The sequence below is a fragment of the Episyrphus balteatus genome, chromosome 1, assembly GCF_945859705.1.
Source record: "Episyrphus balteatus chromosome 1, idEpiBalt1.1, whole genome shotgun sequence".
NCBI lineage: Eukaryota > Metazoa > Arthropoda > Insecta > Diptera > Syrphidae > Episyrphus > Episyrphus balteatus.
Genome location: NC_079134.1, coordinates 170,258,407 through 170,276,371, shown reverse-complemented (window position 1 = coordinate 170,276,371; position 17,965 = coordinate 170,258,407). Strand labels below are relative to the sequence as shown.

The window sequence follows — 17,965 nt, the reverse complement described above, 5'->3', positions numbered from 1 at the left end:
CTAGTTAAGATTTTTTTGTGCTTAAAAAAAATCAAAACGAAAAGCATAGAAAATTCTTCGTTCAAGATTCCGTTGTGCTATTTTTGTATGCCAAATTTCATTTTTTATTTCTTTCTAGCGTTATTTGTTTGTGGAAAGAACTACAAAAATTGTTTTTTAAACCAAAAAATAAGCTTTCTGCATCATTATTTTTAATATTGCGTTCGGAAAAACTGTCACAAAATTAGTTTGAAAATTTTCACTTTTTGAATTTTTGCAAAAAATGGCCGTTGAAGTTATACCTTGAATCTACTAAGCTAAATCTCGGATTAAGGGTAGGTGGAAACATAGAGCATTATAGGTCGTTTCAAATCAAAAGTCCCATGGAAAATTGAGCAAAAATAAAAAAAAAAACTCATTGGCTTACTGGAAGGAAGCATTTATGAGGCAGCTGAACTTTTTCTAAAATTAGGATAAAATAATGAAGAACAGTTCTTGATATCCCTATTTTAATTAATTGATCCGTCTGTGAGATTTACTGGGTTAGCCTCAGAAAGCGGAGGCGAGCGTCTCCCGGGCTTGCATCACTCCATATCCGCGGACAATCGTAATTTTAGAAAAAGTTCAGCTGCCTCATAAATGCTTCCTTCCAGTAAGCGAATGAGTTTTTTTTTATTTTTGCTCAATTTTCCATGGGACTTTTGATTTGAAACGACCTATACCTTGTTTTCTGTTTATCATGGAAAAAACCTGTAGTTGAAATTTTTATTAAATCTGTGGGAGCTTTAAGACATAATAGGGGTATTCATGCAACGGTATAAACTCTTGGTAAACCTGGTAAAGTGTTAAATGTTAAAAACTAACTGTCAAACCCATAGAAAATTTTGACACTTACCAAATTTACCAGGTTTACCCAATGTTTACACAGTTTCCTAATGTTTTTTTTTTTTTTCTTTCTTTTTTTAACGCTCTACAAATTCCAAGTCCGCTCTTTGATTTGACTGAGCTATTATTTCTCGACAGTTGCTCATTTTAAACAACTCCTGGCAATGATGCATTTTGACATATCAATAAAATGCAATACATTTGTCTCTTTCTAACATTTTATTTATATTACTTAGAAAAAAAGACAAATACACAACTGTTAAAATATCAACCTAACTATCCCTCTCTAACTTGTTAGGCAAAAACAAAATAGCAACACACAAAAAAACCTGTGAAAACGAATGGAAAAATCAAAAAGGAAATGTGAAAAAAACTAAAGGCGTTTTTTGTGCCACCACCGCACGATTACAACTTTTTCATCGTCGTTGAATACGACGTATGTGCTTGTTCTGTCAAAAAAAAATAAAAATTAAACGCGGAGAAAATTTATTTGTCGCAGCACACAAATTAACCGTGTGTTCATGCAAATAATTAAAAAAAAAAAATACTAAATAATTTTATCATTCTTGATTAAATTCTCTATTTTTACCTGAAAGAAAATTCCAGAAAATAGTTTATTTTCTTTGAAAGATGTCGGAATAAATTAAATAACAACGAGAAAGAATTTCATGTGCTAATCAGAATAGACAAGAAATAAAAAAAGAAAAAAAAACGAGATTTGCGGTGTGCGTAGTTTTTTCGTCGGATATCAAATCAAAGTAGTGTGAAACAAACAACAAAATATTAATAATTTTAATTTTATTTTGTTTCTTCTAGTTTTTTATTTGTTGGTTAAGTTTTATTTAAAAAAAAAAATACAAATACAAACAGCAACAACATTTTTATTTAAATCAAGAGAGATAGAAAATAAATGTCGCATCGTGAAAATGTGCAGCTTAGAAATAACACTGAAAGATTTGCAGGATTTATTAGATATTTTCGAAAAAAAAGCATTCGAAGCGGGATTATGTGAGGAAAGTACAACGGTAAGTTTTATATTTAATTTTTTAATAATATTTCATAACGCAAATACTCTCTTGAATTCTCTGCAGACTGAGGGTGGGAACAGTTATGTCAACAACTGTTTTTATTCTTGAATAATTCCAGTTATTTTATTAAAGAACTTAAATTTAAATGCGTTATGTGTTCTATTGGCAGTGAGAAAACATCAAACAAAATTTGAAGAAATAGTATAATTATTTGTTTGTTGTTGCTGAAATATTATAATAATCTAATAAGAAACTTGAAATCTTTAGACGTAGGAAATACGCAAAAGAAAAAAGAGTCCAAGGTCCAACTAGCAAATAATACAATTGGACCAATGAATTTTACTTACCTACGCTCTTTGATTGAATTGGTTCAATTTTTAGAGATGAGGTCAATAAACTTAAAATTCACATTGGAAATTATTTGTTTGCAGAGTAGCTAAATAGTTATCATTAGACAAAATTGGGTTTTTTCTAGAGGCCATTTTTTTAAGAAAATATTAAAAAAAAAACGAAAAGGGAATCAGCTTTATAGTAGCCAACTATTGATAGTTTATAGTTTTTGACTGATATATCGATAAAATTTGCCAAAGAATGTTGATCGGATACCTAGGGTAGAGTTGCCTAATTCCGGCCGTCTCCAGTAGCCGGCCACCTGTTAGAAAAGTCGTTATAGGTAACTAGTGATTTTGTAGGATTTATACCAAATTTTTGATTTTATACTGTTCTTTTAAATGTCTCCTAAATAACGAAGAAAAAATATAGGTCGTTTCAAATCAAAAGTCCTGACTCAGAGTTTATTTTCTCCCTTCCAATAAAATTGAGAAAAAATAAACAAAAAACTCAATTTTATTGGCTCATTGCTTGTTTGAATGAAAGAAATGCTATAGGTCGTTTCAAATCAAAAGTCCCATGGAAAATTGAGCAAAAATAAAAAAAACTCATTCGCTTACTGGAAGGAAGCATTTATGAGGCAGCTGAACTTTTTCTAAAATTACGATAAAATAATAAAGAACAGTTCTTGATATCAGTATTTTAATTAATTGATCCGTCTGTGAGATTCACTGGGTTAGCCTCAGAAAGCAGGGGCAAGTCTCCCGAGCTTGCATCACTCCATATCCGCGGACAATACAAAAAAACATACAATTATTTAATTATTTATCATTTGAAGGCAGTTGGGATAACTTTGCCGAAGATATTGTTATATGACTAGGTGAAGATGGATCAGAAATGTCCAGTTCATACAGACTGGCAATTCATAACTTAAAATTGTATTCACATCTTTTCATTTGTATAATTGGGCAGTAAATATATTATTTTTATTTTTCAATTATTTTGGAGTCGTCACCATAGAAATCATTAATAAACAAATTCAGATTTTTCGTTTGTTTATTTTTTTCTCTAGCATTTCTTTCATTCAAACAAGCATGATTTGTTGTTATTTTTGAGTTAATTTGTCGCAATGAGCCAATAAAATTGAGTTTTTTGTTTATTTTTTCTCAATTTTATTGGAAGGGAGAAAATAAACTCTGAGTCAGGACTTTTGATTTGAAACGACCCATAATAAAAATTATTTTTATTTTAAGTGGAGCGATTGAACTTTAAAATTGAGTCTCTCCTAAAGTTACAATATTCTTATTTCTCTTGTTAGTCAGTCTTCTTTGAAAAAATAACTTTTTGTGCCGTGATCTAATTCTTTTTATAATTTTACTGCCGAAACCTACTAGGGTAGAGTTGCCTATTTTCGGCCGTCTCCAGTTTCCGGCCACCTTTCCGAAAATTGTTATAACTAGGTATTTAATAGGGTTTATTCCAAAATTTTGCTCTTATACTGTTCTCTTATTTGTTAGAACAGCATACGAGTGAAAATTTGGAATAAACCTCTTCGAAATCACTTGTTATAACGATTTTTCGAAAGGTGGCCGAAAATAGGCAACTCTACCCTATCGTAATTGGTGTTTTCTGAAAAAAATTTCCAAGTTAATGCTTTGAAATATTGTTTTTTTTATTAAATATATATTATTCTTCAATTAAAATAGGTTTTAAATAGGAAAAAGGTGTAAATAAAAACACACTAAAAAAGCTTTGAAATTTAAGGGTTTCCTATATTCGGCCCCCTTTTATTGATTAAAGTTTAAAAATGAAAAAAGAAATAAATTTTTAAATCATTTAATGTTATTACTTAGGTATTAATGTTTAAAATTGTTTATAAATTCTTAAAAAACAAATATTTAAATAAAAAATATTCAAATTATTTAAGCTTGTCCTAATAAAGTCAGTGGCCGGATATGGGGCCCTAGACGGCCGAAAATAGGAAACAAAGGCCGTGAACAATAATCTATTAGTAGCTTTAGCGGACTGTATAATAAATTTGTAATTATAAATAAATAAAACACAAGTTTATATTTGCAATAGGACTGGACGTCCTCTTTATTGAGAGATCTTGTTGAGACTGACTATTCGGGTGTGTGTGGAGGAAGAAGGAAAAAGGAGATACACATAATGTTTCGCTGATCTCCTGTTCGTTGAGATGTTGTGTGTGTTAAGATATTCTCCTGCGAGTAGGCACGGATTATTTAACATCCTGCCCACTTTAAACCTTCGGTTTAATATTTGATGATTGTTGATCTTCGATGCGTTGGGGGCTTCTTCCGAATAGCATTTGCTCAAGGACATTGGGAAAACCATTGGCGCCCCTGAGTGTTTGTTAATGCCAATGGAAAAAACCAAGTCGATTCGGGTATTATGTAAAGAAGTGACTATAGTGACAGAGGAGATCGTTGTTCAAATGAATCTCCAGACTGAAAGCCTGTTAGATGCCTTGGAGACTTTGATTTGAGAGTCGGGAGAATATCGTAGTTGGCGGTTTTAATGAACCAGAGTTTTGAAACTTGAAAATGTCAAGGCCAGTTTTGTTGTTGTGAAAGCTGTTGTGTTGTGTCATATCTGCTATTATTGCCAAATATAGATATCTGGAGATTTCTTGGTGTGTTTTCAGTGGGTGCATAACTTTTTGATGAAAATTTTTCTACTTTGTGTGTGGAAAAACTTGATCCGTTTTATTTTGTAAATTTTTGGTGATGATTGTTGTGAGACTTGTAGATACTGCTGAATTCTTGTGGTTAAAATTGAAGAGCTACTGAAACTTGTTGGTGAATTCTGTTGATGGTTTGATGAATCACAAGTTGGTGCTGTGGTGTGGTTCTTGTAGTTCTTGCTGCTGCTTTGGTTGTTATCCTCGTTAAAATACTGATGTATGACGAAATATTGCTGCTATTGATATACTGCATTGTGTGCCTTGTGTTGTGGGTTTGATCTGCCTATGAACAGATGTCCCTGCCCACTTTGATTCTACAGAATCAAGAGAATTGAAAAAGCTGTGTCGTGGCTCATATGGCTTTCTTAGCCATTTTTCTGTGTTGGAAATGCTCGGAAAGAAAAGAAAATAAAGAAGAAAATATTTAGTCATGCTTCCTACTTGAAGGAATATAAATTTTATAAATGTATGTTTGAAATGTGCATGTTTTGATTTTTTTATATTACGTTTTATTTCGTGCGCCTCTTGTGGGCTCATACTTCTAATTTATTGTTAAAAGGTTACCCATTGTAGGTAGGTCCTTTTCTGCAATGTCAAAAGGTTACCCATTGTAGGTAGGTCCTTTTCTTGAACGTCAAAAGGTTACCCATTGTAGGTAGATCCTTTTCTGCAATGTCAAAAGGTTACCCATTGTAGGTAGGTCCTTTTCTTGAACGTCAAAAGGTTACCCATTGTAGGTAGATCCTTTTCTGCAATGTCAAAAGGTTACCCATTGTAGGTAGGTCCTTTTCTTGAACGTCAAAAGGTTACCCATTGTAGGTAGGTCCTTTTCTGCAATGTCAAAAGGTTACCCATTGTAGGTAGGTCCTTTTCTTGAACGTCAAAAGGTTACCCATTGTAGGTAGGTCCTTTTCTGCAATGTCAAAAGGTTACCCATTGTAGGTAGGTCCTTTTCTTGAACGTCAAAAGGTTACCCATTGTAGGTAGATCCTTTTCTGCAATGTCAAAAGGTTACCCATTGTAGGTAGGTCCTTTTCTTGAACGTCAAAAGGTTACCCATTGTAGGTAGGTCCTTTTCTGCAATGTCAAAAGGTTACCCATTGTAGGTAGGTCCTTTTCTTGAACGTCAAAAGGTTACCCATTGTAGGTAGGTCCTTTTCTGCAAGAATGTGCGCGTTGTAAGGACGCACACTCTAGTCCAACCCAAAGTCAAAAGGTTACCCATTGTAGGTAGATCCTTTTCTGCAAGAATGTACGCGTTGTAAGGACGCACACTCTAGTCCAACCCATAGTCAAAAGGTTACCCATTGTAGGTAGATCCTTTTCTGCGAGAATGTGCACCTCGTGTGGATGCACACTCCTAGTCCAACCCAAAGTCAAAAGGTTACCCATTGTAGGTAGATCCTTTTCTGCAAGAATGTACGCGTTGTAAGGACGCACACTCTAGTCCAACCCAATGTCAAAAGGTTACCCATTGTAGGTAGATCCTTTTCTGCAAGAATGTACGCGTTGTAAGGACGCACACTCTAGTCCAACCCAATGTCAAAAGGTTACCCATTGTAGGTAGATCCTTTTCTGCAAGAATGTGCGCGTTGTAAGGACGCACACTCTAGTCCAACCCAAAGTCAAAAGGTTACCCATTGTAGGTAGATCCTTTTCTGCAAGAATGTGCACCTCGTGTGGATGCACACTCCTAGTCCAACCCAAAGTCAAAAAGTTACCCAACCCAAAGTCAACCTAAAACACCAAAGTCAAACCCCGAACACCAACCTTGTGTACCTTATTTTATATATGTACAGGTACCTAAATTTTTTTTTTTTTTTTAATATTTCTCTTGCACAATAAACCCATAAATAACACAGTTTAAGTTAGTAAATACATACATAGATGTAAAATGTAAATGTACTAGGATTTTTGTTCTGCATGATACTCTTTGAAATTTTTTATGATTTGATTTTGCTTAGTTTGTTGAATTTTGTTTATTGAGTTTGCTTTATGACTCTGCTTCCAATGATTTAATTCCTAAGTTAATTTGTGTGATTTGAAAATAACTAATTGAACAGGTCTCTTGCATAGGTGTGGATGAAGAACTTTTGGTTTTATCAATTTATTATTTTTCAATTGCTTAACCCTTTTTTTTTTTTTATGGATATAAAATGCGATCTATTTGATATAGCTGCCTTTTTTAAAGCAGTTTTAATGGAATAATCATTTTTTTTTTTATTATGTATGTTTGTTTGAAGTGTTTTGTATTGGTGAACATTTGATATCAACGGATGTTTTTCGATTGAATATTGTCTCTTGAACAAATGCTTCATCCTAGTTTCATGTTAGAATGTACGCTGGGATGAATTTTGTCTCCTGAACAAATGATTCATCCCGCGAACGCACACTCAAAATTGAATTGTGAAAAGGACACCCTATGTTGGCGATCTGCTTTTCTGTAAGAATGTACGTTTTGTAAGAACGTACACTCAAAATGTAATTGTGAAAAGGACACCCTATGTTGGCGATCTGCTTTTCTGTAAGAATGTACGTTTTGTAAGAACGTACACTCAAAATGTAATTGTGAAAAGGACACCCTATGTTGGCGATCTGCTTTTCTGTAAGAATGTACGTTTTGTAAGAACGTACACTCAAAATGTAATTGAGAAAAGGACACCTTATGTAGGCGATCTGTTTTTCGGCAAGAATGTACGCTGGGATGAATTTGGTTTCATTAACAAATGATTCATCCTGCGAACGTACACTCAAAATTGGAATATAAGAATTAAAATGTTATCGTTTGTAACAACTTGTCTGCAAGAATGTGCGTTTTGTAAGAACGCACACTCAATAAAAGATATCAAAAGTGCATCCTTTGCAGACAACAACTTTCCTGCAAGAATGTGTGTTTTCACACTCCTAGTTCTATATAGGCAAATCCTCTTTTATGAAATGAATTATTATGTTCTAATTGTTTGTCTTTTTTTTTACAAAAATATGAGTTCCTTCAAATGAAAAATTAATTGAGTTCAACTGTTTATGCATTCAGAAGGTGGGTTTTATTAATCGATTAAAACGTTTGATATGATATGAAACTGTGATTGTATAATGGTTTTCTACTTGTTCCGGACTCTTTGCAGTTTTTGTTGTTTTATTTCCTTCTGAGACAATTTTCTTCTTAACCCCAGAAATTTAACATATACACTTCCTATTAAGTGCATAAGTATGTGATAAACCCTTAGTTAGGTCAAGAAACGATTTAGGTGGTGAAATATGGCAGTTGTCTTTATAATATTATTGCTTGCTTTTGTTTTTTTTTTTTTTTTATTGTTTATTTTTTATTTGATTTGCTTTTGAATGAGGTACAAGCGCTCAAGTTTTGTATGCATTACTTCAAACAACGAAATGAATACATTTGCATAAAGTTTTATAGCCTAAAACTATAAAACATTAAAGGTTTCCAAATCCTACCCAAGGAGATACAACAACTGAAAAAGCTAACAGCCACTATCTATCAATCGCTATAACATAGGAAAATGTATTTCAATTGGCTTTGTAAGTAATTGAATTATGACCACCACTCAATTAATCCTTGACACATCTGAACTTCAAACTCACTACGATACCTACCTAAATCAGAACGAAAATAAAATACCAAAAGGTATCATAAAATAATTCTTAATTGCCTGTGATGTGGCTGTCTAAGATTATGATTCCATCTCTCATAAAAGAATTTCGTCTACCTTCCTACACCATAAAACACGAGTTCTCAATTTAAGCCGACAAAAAATGGTAATGATCTTACTGTCTAGTAAAATGTGTTGTGCAACCAAATGTATGCCTGCCTACCTACTTGATTGAACCAAATGACATGAAAATTCTTTTTCTACAAAAAGGACAATAAACGACCTAACGGAATTTCCTATTTCAACAGCTGCATAGATTCTTCACAACAACAAACCCTAAAACAAAGGAAAAGAAATTGTTCGCACAAAAAACTACATACTTACTTTGCAAAACAAATAGATAAATGCGTAGCGCGTAGGTAGATTCTCGAATAAATAGATACATTCTTACACTATTGGTGTAAGACCGCTATTTCTATTTTCTGCAAATAGTTTGGTGGGTCATACCTATATACCTCCGCAAAATGATATTTTAATATGTAAGAATTGTAATTTAAATTAATTGAAATTTACAAAAAACGAATCTTTTTATTTTTCTTATTAGGTATGTTTTTTTTTTTATAATCTTCTGTTTTAATAAGTTGTAAATATATCGTTGGTCTTGTTATTCGTGGGAGTTGATATTTTTATTTACTATATTTTGATTCATATATAGGTAGGTATATCTACTTTACTTATTGTATATGCGATCATCTCATCGCATATTTTGTGTGTGAAGATGTATGTTGTTACTTGGTGTTCATGTAGGAATGTAGGTACCTACACAGACTCATCAATAAAAGAAAATAAATCTTCCTACCTGCACCATAAAAACAATTCGCGATTTGAACAAAAAACGCCATAAAAATAAAAAGGGTACCTAATGTGTACTCGAGTGACACGCGACACAAGCAACGCATCCCTAAATTACTGATGAAAACGAAAACAAAACTCTTTTGCTACCTACACAAATAAAAAGGGCAATAAGGATGACCTAACGGGTTTACTTTCTTAATGACATATTATATCACAACAACAAATCGATGCAAATAGATTTTGATATATTTTCCAAGAATAGATGTGTGCATACATACGACCCATGTAGGTACCTGTATACAAAAAGTTCGGTGGATGATATATCCAGAAATTGTGCGATTTCTAAACGAGCAAATTAAGGTATGCAATTTGGTTTCTGTTCTTTTAATTTCAAAGTAATAGGTATAGGTACATGTGTATGTAGGTGCACGAATCATAATACATACTTTCGTTCATCATATTTTTTTTTTTTTTTTTTTATAAAATCGGTAAGTAGGTCCTAGATAGGTCTGTAACGTATAAAATGAATTTTCATTTCTTTATGTACCTATCGACTGTCTCCTTTTTAAAGACATAAATGCCAAATCATGCGTCCGCTCAATCATAATTAAATTTAGCCTTGCTTTATAGGCATAGGCACCCAGAATCAGAGATACTCATCAGAATCATCAGTCATCACAAATAAAAACTTGGACATACATATAGCCACCCAAAAAGAGAGGAAAAAAAAAAAGAAAAATAAAACGGCGCGAGATTATAGGCACCTAATACAAAACAACATTATCTAGACTTCAAAAAATAAATCCTAACGATCCTGTGCGCCTCGCCTGTGCTGGATGGATGGATCACAAAGCTACCTGTGGCATAAAAACAATTCTCATCTGAACGAACAAAAACAAAAAGGGGTAATGTGTAGTGACAAGCAACAAAAATAATGTACCTCTAAATGACTGATGAAAACAAAATTCTCACTACACACATAAAAAAGGGCTATGAAGATGACCTAACGGGGTTTTCTTTTCCAACAGCTGCACCACAAAGTTGGTCGCATAACAAATAGGAAAGGAAAAGATGGGATAGATTTTCAAGCAAAATAGATCATTTGCGTACCTACATAGTGCAAAAAATACTACCATCTACCTAAATCGAATTATACATTTCGGTGGTTGATGTATGTGTACGCGACCGCGACACCATTGGCCGATGTCTCTTGTTTTGTAGTTTGAGGTTGAATTGTATTTTTAATGTAATCGAATTTATACTGATCGTTTTCCTTATTGGAAATCTAATTGGGAAAATATTTCATGTAAATATGATGAATCTGATTTGTAAATAGGATTTTAATTTATTTTGGCGCCGAAATTGCTTGAGTTCTAGAGTGTAATATTAAAAAATTTCAATCTTCTGCATTACATCATAATACATGCATAGGTAGGTATTTGTATCTACTGCAAAATGGAATTATTTTTATATAATTTTTTTTTTTAATTTTATTTTTTAGCTTGAGAGTGGGTATTAATGTGCAAAGGTAAAAATATATATATTTTTTAATATTCGCAAAATCAAGCAAATAATAACATTTGTAAATGAAGTAAGATCGACATTTGTAGGTAGGTACATAACAAAATGTAATGTGTACATACTGAAGTGTGTTTTTAAGTATGGTGTTATGTACCTTTATAAATCGTTGGGAATTGATATTTCAAAATGTTTTGTTTTGTGTTTTATGGCTCAAGATATGTATAGGTATGTATGTAGTTTGAATATAATAAAATATGAAAATGGTGAATTGGAATTGATACATATGACTTACTTATATATTTTTATTTCGTAGCTGTTAGCTACTTATAATGCAAAAGCGTGCAGATATGTGAAATGCTTTCACAGGAATTTGCCCAGTTGAAACTACGCACAGCCAGATCTGCCGCTGGATTTTCACTTTCGATCAATGAACACAAACAAACAGGGAGTCCTTGAAGATCCATATATTGCACAGTTGAATCACATTCATAAATTAATGCATCTGTTGATACTTTTTGTTTGTTTTATTTATTTATTTATTTTTTTTTTTTTATTTTACACTTGTAGGTATTTCTTTTATAGTTTGTTTCAATTTCTGTTATCCTCTTTGTTTTATGGCGGCATTTCGATTTTGTTTTATTATTGTTGTTTTTCTGTTTGTATCTTTTTTTGTACTCGCGTGGATTGTTTGTGTTTTTTATTAATTTTGGCACTCTCACTTTACAAACACGTAATTTTAATAGGTGCATAGCTCAATATTGGGCTACGAAGGACCGTGAACAATAATCTATTAGTAGCTTTAGCGGACTGTATAATAAATTTGTAATTATAAATAAATAAAACACAAGTTTATATTTGCAATAGGACTGGACGTCCTCTTTATTGAGAGATCTTGTTGAGACTGACTATTCGGGTGTGTGTGGAGGAAGAAGGAAAAAGGAGATACACATAATGTTTCGCTGATCTCCTGTTCGTTGAGATGTTGTGTGTGTTAAGATATTCTCCTGCGAGTAGGCACGGATTATTTAACAGGCCGGATTTAGGAAAATCGGATTTTTTTGTATACAAAAACCTAAATCAAATTATTTTTAGAAACAATTACCTATTAACTTTTTTTTTATTTCACCGAAAAAGAAATAAATAAAGTAGGTACTTTTTAATTCAAGAATTGATATTTGACGTTTCTGTGCTTTATTTTATGAGAAAAAATCCTTAAAGACCGGCTACTAGCAACTCTACCCTATAGCCTTAATAGCAATCTATCTCTGTGGTAATACCGAAAACATTAGGCGTCTTCCAAATCTCTCAGTGCTCTATGTCATTTCTACTGAGATCAGAAATACCTATTTTGTCGACGATTTTCTCACTTGAATCCCTTTTTTTTCTAAATCCAAAACTATATCGCCCGCTTTCTGTGTTAACAAGTACATATCTGCAAAGCAATTTTTTTTTTTGTTCTTTACAATTTTAATTTGTATGAAAACCACACATTTGTAATGAACAGTCAAAAGTTAAGGGTCGGCCACTTTTATTAAATAAATTGATATGGAAAATTGAAATGGTGCCGTAATGTTAGTTGCTGCGGAAATCTTCCACACGGTATAAGCAGTCCTTGTCGCACCTGGTACTCAGTTATGGTACATGTGTATAAAACAAGCAAATCAGGTTATTCTTAAAGTTCAGTCCGGAATCGGACTGATAGTTCTCGAGATCTCGAAAGTACCAGGGGGCTGTTTCTCGACAAGCTAAGTTTACTACATCGACGACCCTAAAAACCAATAGTAAAGCTCCATTTGATATTGAGAAATATTGTTTGTGGACGGACTAATTCAAAAATATTCCTACCCGAAAATGCCTCTAACTCGTCCAATTTTGAGTGTTTCAATACGCAACAGGTTTCTTATTAAAAAAAAAATAAATAAAAAAATAAATCAGAGGGGATGACCCCTTAGCAAAAAACACAGTTTTTCAAAAAAGTACAGAAACGTGGCTAACGCAGAAAGAGGACACTAACTATAATATTTTCTTTTTTTCAGATATTAAATTGTAAAAGTTTAAATTATTGATATCAATAATATGATAGTATAGAAGCTCAAAATAATTACATATTCTTCAAATTTTCATAAAAATTACACATTTAAGATTATAGGTAAGTAGTTCTTTTATTTTTGCCTTTCAACAATTTGAACGTCACGAAGCACGAAGTAAAAAAAAGGTAGGCCTAAAAAATCCTGGTACATGCAAAAACACCAGCATTCAGTTGGCCTCAGAAATACAAAACCGAGAGGTTTGCCGCCGATTTCTCAAATCAACCCGGCTGATCACTAGTGTAAAACAGATACGTGGGAGAGTTATGATCCCCTCGACTTCGAGATCATGACAGCGCCGAGTAAAAGGAAGAAGAAGAACAGTTTTAATTTAGAAGAAAAATTGAGAAATGAATTCAAAAATTTTTGGTCTCACAAAATCGCCGTCCAAAAACGGGGTCCTCATTTGTCCCTCTAAAAAAAATTATAAGCCCTCTTGACCACACCGTCAATGTTAAAACCCAAAACTGTGTGTCAGCGTGAGTTTCGTAATTTAAGGCTTCAGCATTTTCCGATTAAAGATCATACGTCAATTTTACTTTCGCCCTCAAGGATCGAACGAATTTTCAGAAAAAAAAAAAAAATTTTAAAATAAACGAAACTTGTTCTTTTTGGTAATTGCAACTTTTAAATACTACTTTTTGACAAAAAATGTTTCAACGGCCTCAAAGATTATTAAATTTCATATGATTTTGAGTTCAAAATAAGTAGGTATCAATGTAGTATTGCGTTCAAGCCATCTTTAATCTTCAAGGTATCCAAGAGCTGTTTTTTTTTTTTTTTGTGTCCCGCCTTGCTGCATATAATAAAAGAACAAACTTAACCCTCTACTGCATGAATTAATATTAGCGGACGAAAAAATTAAAAAATGCTTTACATGGGTTCTTTGGGTTGTTTCAAAACGGTTTTCATTAAAAAAATTTGTTTAAATTAATTTGCTTAAAAAATTTGTTTATAAGCCAAATTTGGCTTCGTATGCATTAAGGGGTAAGAAATCTTACAAATTTTATTTATTCAGATTATGTAAAAAATACAATTAAAAATATCAAAATATAAATATTCATCATTTAAAACAAAATAAAGTTAAATAAATACATTGTATCACAAAAGGTTACGAATTATTTCAAATTTGGCTCATTTTAAGACATGGAACCGAGAAAAGCAAATCGTCCGTTTTAAACATTTCTTCTGGTTCACATTCTTTCCACTGTCGAAGTTAGTCTTGCTCCAACATTTTCACCCACTCCCAGATCTTACAAAAACTATAAAGTAATAAAATGATTGAAAAATATTATAGGTGAAAAATTTAAAATTTAAAGGTTACGCCGCTGGAAATGGGGTTAACATGAGAAAAATGTCTCTAAAGGCGAAGGGGCTCCATTTCTGAAGCAAAACATAACTTCCAAGCTAAATAACAATGTAAAGAAACAAAATTTTCCAACAAAAAAATTTAACAAATTGTGTAGATTTACAACCCCTTAATGCATACGAAGCCAAATATGGCTTCCGTACTTTTTGCCCTCCCAAGACCAGGCCAATAATTTTTTTAACAAAAATTGGTTGATAGCATACACAATTAGACAATCGATCAAAAATAAATTTTTAATTCCACTTTACTTTCCAAACAAACGCAGTAATTAACACTTAAAGTATGAATATATTCTACATTTTCGATTTCAATGCACACGACTGATCGACTCACCTGTGATCATAAAATACACCTTTATTTTGTGTCGGACACACGAAAAAACTATCTCTATGGGTTCTCAGAAACTTAAAGAAGAGGATTGTATTTAATCTATACCATTTTTTTGTGACAGAGAAGAGAAAAGTGCATACAAACAGACAAAACCATATTTGGCTTCGTATGCAGTAGAGGGTTAACAATATTAGGTTCATTTAAAATTGTCCAAATTAAAGAAATAGGTTAAAATATTATAATTCGATGTGTTTGGAGTGTATAATGCTATGAATACCTTAGTCTTGTCTCAATGCGTTAGTGAAGCAGATCAATTTAAATAAAAAATAGACTAATCACTACTTTAATTTATTGATTATCTTGTGGCGCTTATATTTCGTAGCGGAATAATCACAATTAGTTCGCTAAACGTACTTATTTGTTTTTACATTAAAAAATAAGCAACAAAGCTTGTTATTGTTACATTATAAATAAAATACATACACTTGCTTATAAATCATTTGTATAAATAAATATAATCTCCAATAAAAATTCTTGAGTCCAAGGTCCAACTTAAGTATATGACTGTGAGGTAACTAAAGTTTTATTTTATTTCTCCTCGTAGTACTTTCTTAGAAAAGGGTCAATAAACTTGTTTTGGCAAATAGTTTTACTATAATGCAGTATAGTCCTCTGCGGCACTTTGCTAACGTATTAATGGCAAAATTATGCCGATTTGGATCTTTAAGTGCTGGCTAGAACATTAAGTGCTATTATATACATACAATATACCATTGGAAAGCACATTCTTTAGAATTTACTGCTGACAAATGTTAAGGGTTGTTGTTGGGATATTATAAAGGATGTTTATCAATCCAAGGATTTACAACTTAACGAATGTCCTACTATATGAAGAAGAAAAATATACCTACACTATATTAAATGTGTGTGTACCAACGAGTATTTGAGAAATTTATGTCAAGCTTCTCCCACTCGAAACTGCATTCCACTTAATGAAAACAGAAATCAGACCAATTTATTGTATCTATCTTCCTACATAAAACTAGTGGACGTTGTCGGCAAGCGACGCGACGTTGTCTTGCCGGTATAATGATTATATGGTATGGTATGGTCTGGTCTGGTCTTCAGTCTGGTGTGATGGAGCGGCGGATTATCCAAGGTTCCTTTTGTACTTTCATTCGCTTTTTTATTAAATTCCAATGTGTACGAACGAGTATAGTGAACCACCGGACGAACGACCGACCGACCGACAACAACACAATTCTCAAATTTCGAATTCAAATCCGTGTGCCTGCCTTCTTAAAGAGTGATTGCAGCAGTTGTAAATTGGAAGAAAAGAGTGTAAACACACTCGATAAAGATGTGAGACTTCCAAGTGGGCCATGTGTTTACTATTTTAAAAGTTGTAAACAGTAAACAACAAAGCGGAAAACAAGAAAATAAAATATGCTTTATTTTTTTTTTGTTATTATTTACTCACTTTTGTGATTGGAATTGAATTTCTGGTTTCAATTCAAGTTCAGAGTTTGTTGTTTGTTTTGCAAAAAAGGAAACATATTCATCTCGTCAACGTCATGAGTAAGCGCATGTTACCTTTCGAAAAAGAAAACATTGCTGTAATAAAAGATTTTTTTTACTTAAGAGCTTTATAGATTATACAATATTTTTTTTTTAAGTAGAACTAAAATATTCTAACAAATTTTCGGATGAGCTCATTATTATGTGACGTTGTTCTATCATATCGATTCGATCTTGACCTAAATTTATACATTTTATTGCTTAGCAGGAAATATTTCTGTCCGTATGATTTTCGCTCGCTCGCTCGTTGTTGTGATTGCTGATTTATTTTTGGAAGGAGAACGTGTATGTAATCTATTTAGTATTTACCTTGCCAAATGCGACACAAGCACAAAAACCTAACCGGAATTTAACGCTTAACTGAGGGTATAATTATTTTTTTTTTCGGTTCCTATCTAAGATTTAATTAAAAAATGGTTGTTTTCTTTTTCAAACAAGTATTTTTTATTTTATTTTTTTTAATTTATTTTTTTAAATGCTTTATGCTTATTTTAACATAGTTATTCGATTAATTTTTATCAATTATTTCTTATCAATACGCATCGGTTACTAAAATAATTATTTATCCATACATAACTGATAACAAAAAACAGTTGATTGATTGTAGTTTTTTTATTTTTTTTTTGAAGCGCTGATATAAATTTTTGTTGTTTACAATAATCCAAGCACAGAAAAATAATAAACAAAATTGATATTACAAAAATGCATAACTCTTGAACTCTAACCTAACTTAATAAATTCTGTTTCACATACATACATGATTTTACAAATTCTGTAGTTAGGATATAAAATTTTGTTTTTAAAATAGTAGCTTTCATATAGTGCCCAGAAACTTAGCGTCTAGTTATTTGGTTGTAAAAATATCAGTAAAACATCTCCGGCTTATAATAGCACGTATTCAATGTTGCATTATTCTAAAAATTTTCATTAGAGTTTTAATTTCCTTGTAAAATATATCAGAAAACTATTTAAATTTACAAGAAAAATAAAACACTAATGAAGGTTTTTAGTATGCAACATTATTTAAACATTGTCTATTAACGTGTTGACGAAGTTTTCAAAAAAAAAAAGCTTGAGCCGTTTTTTAAAAAAACTAGAAAAAAAGTATAGTACTCGTTATAGGTACGAAAAAAATCGATTTCCTTTTCGATTTTTTTGTGGATATTTTTAAAAATATCTTGGAATGCAATATTACTAAGGATAATTGTGAAAAATTACAACAAAATCAATCAAGGCGTAAAGGAGATATATGGAAATAATCAAAAAATCAGACGCAAAGTTACAGAGCGAGTAAGTTGGCATAGATAAAAAGGAGAATGGGCATTTTGGACGTTGAGCGGCCAATAATGAAATTGGTATCAAATGAAAGAGCTATATCTTAGAAAAAACTTTTACATTGGAAGTTTCGCTATATTGCTTCAAGAATGCAAGATATTGCAATATTAGTATTGTTAATGCATCGCTTAGTGTGTGGAAGAAAAATTGAATTATATTTTTATTTTAAATATATAATATGAAGCTCTGTCATTTTCCCTGACCCTAAAGACATTGATCTTGAAAATCCGAACAAAAGAACTCATAATAAAAGATTTTTAAGACAACCACTTTTGTTTTTGTTCGACAGTTTTTCAATCGATTCAAACTAACAAAAAATTGAACAACAAAACTCTCAAAATAGGCTTGAAATT

At 32.0% G+C, this 17,965-nt stretch overlaps 1 protein-coding gene across 2 annotated transcripts in view; it reads left to right on the top strand.

The window, feature by feature from the left end:
- Window positions 1-1,244: 1,244 nt before the first annotated feature.
- Window positions 1,245-17,965, top strand: part of LOC129906681 (myotubularin-related protein 14) — a 29,665-nt gene continuing 12,944 nt past the window's right edge. For both annotated transcript variants that reach the window (XM_055982563.1, XM_055982561.1), the window contains exons 1-2: window positions 1,245-1,622; window positions 1,681-1,889. In XM_055982563.1, coding sequence (XP_055838538.1) covers window positions 1,791-1,889 — 99 coding nt within the window. In that variant the 5' untranslated portion in view covers window positions 1,245-1,622; window positions 1,681-1,790. The remainder of the gene's footprint in view (window positions 1,623-1,680; window positions 1,890-17,965) is intronic.